We start from the raw sequence: 10,082 nt of genomic DNA on the forward strand, positions 1-10,082 counted from the left end.
CTAGCTGCTGATAGATGAATACATGGAGAGCGAAAAGAGAAGACAGATGTTAGACAGCAAGATAGGGGAACTCAGAAAAACACACCTGCTGTTACCTGGTGAGTTTAGCTATAGCTATTCATTCTTTTATTCATTCCCCTTAAATCTCTACTGTCCTTTTCCCGACTACATTGTACTATACTATACTGTACATTGACCATGTACTCTGTAGATGGTAAGGTATGCTACTAATATACTCTCAGCATGCATGCTGTAAATCCTAAGGTATGATTTTACTGTACATTGACTGTGTATGCTGTAGCTTGTAGGGTACATTTCTACAGTACGTTGACCTCGCACGCTGTAGCTTGTAGGTAACGATTCTACCGTACATTGACTGTGCACCCTGTAGCTTAATTGTAGGGTATAATTCTACTATACGTTGACTATGCACGCTGTAGCTTGTAGGGTATAATTCTACTATACATTGACCATGCATACTATAGCTTGTAGGGTATAATTCTATTGTACATTGACCATGCACGCTGTAGCCTGTAGGGTACGATTCTACCGTACATTGACTGTGCGCGCTGTAGCTTGTAGGGTATGATTCTACAGTACTTTGACCTCGCACGCTGTAGCTTGTAGGGTATAATTCTACTGTACATTGACCGTGCACGCTGTAGCTTGTAGGGTACATTTCTACAGTACATTGACCTCGCATGCTGTAGGCTAGCTTGTAGGGTATACTGTATACGCCATATTTTTCGCGTACAGATATTTCTGCGAATTCAGACTTGACGGACTATTTCGCAAGTGGTTAATTTCGCGGTCGGTGAGTTATGTATTATTCGGTATTATTCGGTATGAATTATTCGCGCGTTGTTATTTTCGCGATCGGGGACGCATTCGCGAAATTCGCAAAAATTAAACCACCGCGAAATATACAGTACGTTTCTACTGTACATTGACCTAGCGCGCTGTAGCTTGTAGGGTACGTTTCTACAGTACGTTGACCTCGCGCGCTGTAGGTGGCAAGGTCGAGGAGCTGTAGCTTGTAGGGTACGTTTCTACAGTACGTTGACCTCGCGCGCTGTAGCTTGTAGGGTACGTTTCTACAGTACGTTGACCTCGCGCGCTGTAGGTGGCAAGGTCGAGGAGCTGTAGCTTGTAGGGTATGTTTCATACCTTTCTGAACAGTACGTTGATCCGTCGCTGTACTTGTAAGGGTACTGTTCTACGAGTAATGGACTCTCCCGGGCGCGCTGTAGCTTGTAGGTATGTTTTCTAACAGAGTAGTACGTGTGACGCCACTGGCGGCGCGGCTGTATGTGTAGGTACTTCTACAGTAACGTTGACCTCGCGCGGACTGCTAGCTTGTAGGTATGTTCTACTGTACGGTCTGACCTCGCTGGCTGTAGGTGGCCACGGTCGAGGAGGCTGTCGCTTGTAGGGTACGTTCTCTACAGTCTTACGTTGACCTCGGCGTGCTGTAGGTGGCAAGGTCGAGAAGCTGAGCTTGTAGTACGGTTTGCCTACCGGTACGTTACCTCGCACGAGCACGCGGCCTGTGAGGACTGTAGGCGTGCCCACACAGTTCGAGGGAGTGTACTTGTAGGTGAATGTTCTACAGACGTTGACCGCGATCTTGTCCTAGCTAGCTGTAAAGAGGTGCGTTGCCAATGCTAAGTCGACGAGCTCATTGTTCTGCGAGGAGCTTGAGTCACGGTGAAGTATCAGTGTCATTACTATACAGAATTATAGTTAGGTAGCACTTGCGCGCGCTGGTAGAAATGGCGCAAGGTAGCTTTATAGGAGTAGTCTTGTAGCCGGCGCTATAGGGTTATTGTTTTCTACAGTACGTTGAGCCCCTCATTTGTGTCACTGTGCATGTGCTTAGTAGCATGTGTTTATAGGGATACCGTGTCTTCCTATAGTTTATCGTTTGACACGTGCTGGAACTGCGTAGATCATGTAGGGTGAGCACCAAAGAGTCCGACGAGACGCTATAGCTTATGTATAGGTGAAATTTTTCGTAGCTGGTAAACTGTTTTGACCTTCTAGTCCCCAGCATCCATTGCACGACGGCGTTGTTCAAGGGTGGCAAGGTCGTGAGGGTAAGCATAAACTTGTCATGATCTTCGTTAGTGGTAGCGTTTCTAACACCTGAGTATCGCTTGACCTCTACCGCCTTAATGCGCCCACTGATATGAAATCTACTAGGTTTTTATGAGGAGCACTGATAGCCTCTGTAGGGTAGTAGAAACACTACGCTAAACTCCCCCTAGGCATTCCGTGTACAGCTTGTTTGGGACAACGCATAACTTCATGTCCGTTTTTTATATATTTCCGGCGCGCGGTTAGAGTCGGCCAAGGGTCGAATGAAGCTCTTTGAGTCAATCTCGTATAGGGTACGTTTCTACAGTTACGTTGACCTTCGAGGTTATAGAAAGTAGGAGTGACCAATCAAAATTAACTGAGGGGAAATTAGTGTCCTGTAACATGGGTCGCGCTGGTGCTTTTGGTTAGGGTTACGGTCGGTCTTACAGGTTTACGGCTTGTTGGTGCAGGATCATTGTTGAGATTGGGGTATTCGCTGGGACACGCTTGTTTAGGGGTAGTTTTTCTACTTTTAAGAGTATGGACAAACCACTCGGGTTACCAGGCCGGCTGTACGGTGGCAAGGTCGAGGAAGCTGTATGCGTGTAAGGGACGTTCTACATACGTTATGGTGAACATCTTGACTTGAGATGAAGGATACTTCGTATAGAAAATATGCCTCGTCAGGGGCTCTAGGTTAGGTTGTAGGCGCATACCTTATACAGTATCGTTTAACTTATCAATATTGACTGCGCGTGGTGAAGGTAGCCTCATGGATTCAGGTGGAGAAGGTGAATGCATATGTAGCTCGTTTTGTTTACGATACGTTATCCTCAACAGTGAACGTTGACGTGATCGTGCTGCGAGTAGGCCTTGTTAGGGTTGAGCTCGGTTCTTTAACATGTGATAGTGTGATTTTTGAACGAGTCGGTGGTGGTGGCTATCACAACATCTCTTCAATGACTGCGCAGGCTAGGTCCCTTGGTAGCTTGGAAGAACGGTTTTTCTCAGGAACTTTGGGGGTCTTGGGACGTGCTGTGAAATTTGTGTAACCGCAGGTAGAAGTGGTCCAGGCGGCCTGGTAGGGGTTGCAAGGTCGAGGAGACTGTTAGCTTTGGTTAGGGGGTGTACGTCTTACATCCAGGTTTTAACGTTTGACCTTCGCGACCTGGGTTCATCGCAGCCGCTGTAGGTTTTAGGGTAACGTTTTGTTCTACAGTAACGTTGACCTCGCTCAGACATGCATGCAGGCCGCACCGGGGCAACGAGTTGCTGCGAGGTAAGGAAGTGTGTAAGGAGTGGGTCTGAACGGTGCGCGCTGGGTAGGGGTGCGAAGGGTCGAGGGCAGGCTGTAGCTTGGAGGTAACGTTGTTTCTAGTACAGTACGGTTGACCTCGCTGCGCTGTAAAGCTGTAGGGTAGGCGTGTCTAACTGTGACGTTGACCTCGCGTGCTGTAAGGTGCAAGGTCGAGGACCTGTAGCTTGTAGGGTATTGTTTCTACCCGTAACGTTTGACACTCGCTGTGCTGTAGGTGGCAACGGTCGAGGAGCTGTAGCTTGTAGGGTTATGTTTCTAACAGTTACGTTGACCGCGCGGCACGAGAGGCTGTAGTGGCAAGGTCGAGAGCCTGTAGCTTGTCAGAAGGGTAGTTTCTACAGTGACGTTGACCTCGCGCGCTGTAGCTTGGTAGGTACGGTTCTACTGTTAACGTTGACCTCGCAGTGCTGTAGGTGGCAAGGTCGAGACTGTAGCCCTTTGTAGGGTAGCGTTTCTACTGTAGCGTTTGACCTCGGCGGTGCCACTGGCAAAGGTCGAGAGCTAGTAGTCTGTAGGGTATGTTTTCTAACAAGTACGTTGACCGCCCGCGGGCTGTAGGTGCAAGGTCGAGGAGCCTGTAGCTTGTAGGGTATGTGTTCTAGCAGTACGGTTGACCTCGCGCGCTGTAGTGGCAAGGTCGAGGAGCTGTAGCGTCTGTAGGGTACGTTTCTAGCTGTACGTTGACCCTCGATGCGGCGCATGTAGGTGGCAACGGTCGAGGAGCCTGTAGCTTTACGGGTAACATCGTTTCTAACAGTAACGTTTGACCGCCCGGCCGAGCTGTAGGGTTGGCAAGGTCGAGCGAGCTGTAGCTTGTAGTGTATGGTTTCTACTGTAACGTTGACCCGCGGCGTGCTGTAGGAGTGGAAGAGTCGAGGACGCGCTGATAGCTGCTTTGTAGGTGTACGTTTCTAACTGTACGTTGGGAACCTCGCGCGCATGTAGAGGTGGCAAGGTTTGAGGAGCGCTGTAGCTTTTGTAGGGTCAATGTTTCTACATCGTAACGCTTGAACCGTCAGGCACGCTGTAGTGAAGGTCGAGGAGCCTGTAGCTTGTAGGGTATCGTTTCTAGCAGTACGGTTACCGCGCGTTTGCTGTAGCTTTGTAAGTGGTATGCTTTCCTAACAGTACGCATTGACACGCGGCGAAGGCCGTGCTGTAGAGGTAGGCCGAAGGTTGAGGAGCTGTGAGTATCGTAGGGTATGGTTCTAGCAGTAACCACGTTGACCTCGTGCGCTGGTATACTGATGGATAAGGGTAGTATCTACAGACGGTTGACCGCGCGGGCTGAGCTAGTGGCAAGGTGAGGTAGCTGTAGCTGTAGCGTATGTTCTACCAGGTACGTTGACCGCGGCGTGACTGTAGCTTTGTGAGGCGTATGTTTCTACAGTACGTTGACCGCGGACGGTGGCCCCCCCGCACCTAGGGGGGTAGGTGACAAGCGTGAGGAGCTGTGAGTGAGGGTATGTTTCCTACAGTACGTTGGAACGCGCGCGGTTGCTGAGCGTTTGTAGGGTACGTTTCTATCAGTACGTTGACCTCACGCCTGTAGGTGCAAGTCGAGGAGCTGTATGCTTGTAGGTATGTTTATTACAGTACAACGTTGAACTCATTAAGCGGCATGTATGGTGGCAAGGTTGAGGAGTCTGTAGCTGTAGGTAATGTTTCGCAGAACATTGACCTCGTGCCGCGTGTAGCTTGTAGGGTATGTTTCGACAGTACGTTGACGCGCGCGTGCTGTAGGTGCAAGGCTGAGGACTATAGCTTTAGGTACGGTTTCTACAGGGTACGGTTGGACCGCGCGTGCTGTAGGCTTGTAGGTATGTTATCTACAGTAGTTGACACGCGCGTGCTGTAGGGTGCAAGGTTGAGGAGCTGTAACTTGTAGGGTAATGTTTCTACAGTAACGCGTTGACCGGCGCGTCGGCTGTAGCTATGTAGGGTAGTTCTTGACAGACGATTGACCAGCGCGTGCTGTATGGTGGGCCAAGTTTGAGGAGCTGGTAACCGAGATACCTGATGAGGCAAGAACGCCAAGACATCGACCTGCATGCGTTCGGCACAGCGAGGGCAGCTGAGTCGCACGTCTGCGGCGCGCGACGGGTCGGGAGTGCGACTGCCTCCTGGTGGCGAGCCTCGACGCCGTGGAGGTGCTAGCCCTCCCGACCAAATCCCCCTCGCTGCAGCGGCCGAGACAAGCAACGGTTTGTCGCCTTCACACCATGAAGCGACACTCGACCACGTGGCAGGTGTTGTATGCCCGTCCTCATCATCACTGCCTCACTACTGTCTGTCTGGGCCTGCCAAGTCACCGGTCCAGTCTGTCAGAACTGGTCAGAGACTTGGTTCACTCACTGGCGCAGTGAGCGATCAGATTAGCTAGTTACACTGTCAGAAAATTGGTCACTCCTATAGTCTATCGGAAACACGTCCAGTCAAGTACAGTCTGTCAACCAAACCTGGTGCAAGTATGCCGGTCATCACTGGTCCAGTCACTGGTCCAGTCTGTAAGACCAACTGGTCCACTCACTAGTAAAGTCGTCAGCGCCATTGGTCACATCAATATACGTTCTAGTGCTGTGCAGACGCATTGCTTTTTACGACAGTAGTTGGCGTCGTGTCAGAGTCATTGTTACAGCAGTAGTTAGAGTAGCTAACACACAAATATCGTCCTCAAGGGCGATCACTAGTTAGTCTGTCAGAACGCAATTGCTTACAGAGTAGTTAGTCTGTCAGAAGAGGAACGTCCATTGTCCGTCACGAAGGTGGTATAGTAGCGTGATTCACGAACCATTCGCATTACAGAGTAGTTCAAGTCTGTCAAGACGCATTGGTCAACCCTGGCAGAAGCTAGTGTGAGTGAGGGGATGTGAAATCCGCGTAAAGTACCACGCGATTGTCATGTAACGACCGCACTAAGAGTAGCAGTGAGTCAGAGAAGGACACGAATGTGCGTGCGGGCTGTGAATCGAGCATTGTAAGAGTATGTAAAGAGAGAGGCGGTGCAGCAGTAGAAGTGCATTATTGCGTTGGGTCACATAGTCTGTCAGTATGTCTGTTAATATAGGGAAATTAAATAATATCAATGCAATGTCAACCAGTTTCATCGTTCGTATAGTGTTCAAGTGCGTAGCTAGGGGATTTTTCAAGCGGGGGGGGCACGTTGGGGGGGCTACATTTTCGTGAGCGGGGCACAAGTATCATTAACTTTCTTTGTGTTATACTGTTCTAGACTGCATTGTTTTTAATTCAATTTTTTTTTATCAAGCATGTAATTTTAAATGAGGTGAGGAAAGGGAGCGAGAGAGAGTGGACGAGGGAGAGTGGCAAGGCACCTGGGAGGGGAGCGAGAAGAAGCAAAAATAGTGGTAGGGAGGGGCACGTTGTCCACCGCCACTCCCCACCGTACACTACGCTTATGTCTTGCATCAATCACTGTCAAGTCTCTAGCCCTAGATTTGTTTCCTTCAAGACAGCTAAACGTGTCGCTCGGCGCGCCATTAGCGTGTGTTACAGTCCAATTCCCGCGAGGAAGGCATGGAGTTCACGACAACTGTGGTGCCGCGTGATAACGCTGCCAGCTGCCACGTGGCTGTTCCATACTCAGGGATCCCGCCACGCCCTCATGCTTCCGACACAGTGAGATGTACGTGTGGGGTCGCTCATCGGTGCCTAGGAACAGGATAGGCAGCGAAGCGAGGTGTGTGCGAGATGTGGGGAGGGGGGGGCCCTTCGCGTCATACGCTTGTACCAGAGCAAGCGTATAGTCATGACATACGGTATATGATATTAGCGTGCTTTGGGTCGTACCGACTGACGTACTATAGCAAACTTGAAACAGCTCTTGTGTGGGAATTGATTCGATGTCATGTTCGTTTGGTGAAAAAAGGGAATTATCAGCAGGGGTTTGACAGTTGGGAGGTTGGACCGTTTGGTCTAACAGCACAAGCGTAAGCTTCATTCTGTTGACCTAAATATCGTGTTCAAGTGACTTCAATCTGTTAGAAAATTTCGGTGGTAAGAACCATACAAAACTAAGATTTTTTATATATATATAGTGTGTGCCTGCGTGCGTGCTCAATGGGTTGTGTATGAGTGTGTCTGTGTATGCGTGGTGTCAATGCCTTTCATAGAGTGGAAAGCTTAATTAGTGGTCATAAGTGAGTGCCAATGACCCCAGCAATCATAAACACAGCTGTTCCTTTGTTATATAGCGCATTACGAAAATGCACATGTGAGGTTGGCGGCCCCCCTGGGCAATAATGACAGTCGAAAAGAAGATAGCCAGACCCTCAAGTTTATCCATGACCTAAAGCTGTGTAAGTTTGCATCCTGCATTGACATAACGATTAGCTGAATCCATATTTAACAGGCATGTATTTGCAACTCTCATCTTTCACTTCTCCACTTTTAACAACTTCACACCCTGCTCTGGCCTATTATTGCTGCATCTTTGATCTTGTTATTTGTCCTTATATTTAAAAGTAAAATAATATAGTACAAATAAATAAATATAATATATATGTAATAAATGCTAAAATAAATCGATCATAAAAGTGTAATAAGTATAAATAATAATGCTAATAGAATAATGTAAGATAATGTTCCTTACAAGCAATGTGAAGCTACACGGGGGTTATGTTGGTACGGACATTAAGTGCCAGTGTGATGTCATTGGCCGTCCGTCTCTGTGCAGATATAGAGCATTTACAGCACATGGGTACGGTGGCATGCTGGACGCGCGTTCTCTCAGTAGCAACTCGCCACAGACAGCTGATCATTCAGCGCTCAAAAGCAGATGCCGAGCCCTCGTCTGGCCTACTGGGACACAACAGGGTTAATAGTAATTCAGTATATAATAGTATAAAATAATAATATATAAGTATCAATAGTATATAATAGTATAATAGTAATAGTATAGAAATAGTAAGGAGCTTCACCTTCCATTAACCTTCAAGTAGCCGCACTGACACCTCCAGCTCATCGGTGTCTGCCATCTCATTTAAATCTTGAGTGTTGGCTTGGTTAATCTGGCACCTTAATTCCTATTGAATATCTGACGCCCATCACTTGCCTGCGTTCTGCTCTGACCTTCATCAGCCTCGTAGCAGTCTAACTCTAACTCCTATAATTATTCACACTCGCGTCATAGATGTTTCCTTTTTTTCCCCTTCCGCAGCGTCTGCCTGGCTTCACGGCGCGGCTGCGGTCTCCAATGGTTAACGTCGGCGTGGCTAATGCAACGCGTCGCGAGAATCCTACAACACGCGGGGGAGTGGGAATTGGACGTGGTCGAGTCTCGTGCCTCGACTGGACTAAAGGCAAGTGGGGTGCTGAGAGGACAACTGGACATCTACTCGGCACGGACGTCGAAATACGACGACTGGGCCGGCATGCTGCATCTTCCCAACCTGCGACTCACAACGCTGAGTGGACTAGCAGGGCACATCGGCACGTTACGCTTGCACCACGTACGCCTCGCAGCAGCGCAGGTAACGCACGCACGTCTTTTACACCCACGCATGCACCATGTACACATGCAACTGGAGGTAGTACATGTTACAGATGTTCCCGCAACTGTTCACGAACGACGATAATGCAGCATACTACAACGTACACTGGCGCAACACGATCTGATTGCGCATCATAAGTGCTCCACCTTGCCTTATTACAATGCATGATGACATTCATTTTTACCACTATTGATATAAGTATATATTAATGTAAAATGTAGGCATGGATGCATCCATTTTTAGCTCCACCTTGACCTCGTCAAGCTGAGCTGATGTCATGGTCGTCGTCCGTCCGTTACGTCCGTCCGACTTCCGTCGCGTCAACATTAGGTAGCGGTCAACAATAACTCAGAGAAGCGCGTTTTGACGGCCACATGTTTTAAATTTTGGGTACTAGTTGTAAGCTACTGCATCTCCATATAAACGTCCCCAGTCATTTGAAAGGCACGGCCGGATCGAACGTACTTTCGAAGCGCGACGCAATTTTTTGGCAAAAATGGGAATTGCCATTGGCTTCAGGTACAAGCGTTCACGGATTTTTTCTGCATTTTTGGTATGTGAGATCGAATAAAAAGGCTAGGGGTTTTGATAGTTAAGAAAAATATTATGCGCAAATTAGGTAGGTTTTGGCATTATATAGGGCATAATGAAATATAGAACACGCAGATAACAAACAGTCTGTGGTGTCCACATCTCGTCTGGTTCGATTTTACAAGATTATCATTGACAATATCTTTGAATGCAAAATTCCTGCCTATAAACATATTATGCTTTTTCCTATAGTTACAGTAATAAATTATATTATTAATTATTATTATTATATAATGAATTTTATGCTAAGAACATCAAAGCGGGATTATAGCGCCATCAGCCGTCGAAAATTGTGATTTATTATTTGGTTTGTAATATTTATAATTTATATATAATATTATTTGATTACTCTTGCACATAAAATAATTCACATATAATTATCAGAGATATAAGGAAGTTTTTCCATATATACTTCTTCGTTTTTATAATGTACGTCGATGGTTGCCTTCTTCTAAAGCTCTTCTAACTCTAAAACTTGACTCTCCTTCGCGACTTCCCTTTTTTGTGTGAGCCTACAGTGTCATTGACACTTTCATTACGTTATTTATGAGATAATAGTTAATGATAATGTATGCATTGAT

The 10,082-nt window shown here is 47.5% G+C and overlaps 1 protein-coding gene across 1 annotated transcript in view; it reads left to right on the forward strand.

Annotated features, from left to right (window-relative positions):
• LOC106818045 (protein KIAA0100-like) overlaps window positions 1-10,082 on the forward strand; it is a 37,224-nt gene that overhangs the window by 12,162 nt on the left and 14,980 nt on the right. The window contains exons 21-27 of the mRNA XM_014822763.1: window positions 5-98; window positions 1,011-1,032; window positions 5,406-5,451; window positions 6,914-7,043; window positions 7,612-7,716; window positions 8,094-8,233; window positions 8,577-8,848. Coding sequence (XP_014678249.1) covers window positions 5-98; window positions 1,011-1,032; window positions 5,406-5,451; window positions 6,914-7,043; window positions 7,612-7,716; window positions 8,094-8,233; window positions 8,577-8,848 — 809 coding nt within the window. The remainder of the gene's footprint in view (window positions 1-4; window positions 99-1,010; window positions 1,033-5,405; window positions 5,452-6,913; window positions 7,044-7,611; window positions 7,717-8,093; window positions 8,234-8,576; window positions 8,849-10,082) is intronic.

This window comes from Priapulus caudatus, unplaced genomic scaffold (genome assembly GCF_000485595.1).
Source record: "Priapulus caudatus unplaced genomic scaffold, Priapulus_caudatus-5.0.1 Scaffold36, whole genome shotgun sequence".
NCBI lineage: Eukaryota > Metazoa > Priapulida > Priapulimorpha > Priapulimorphida > Priapulidae > Priapulus > Priapulus caudatus.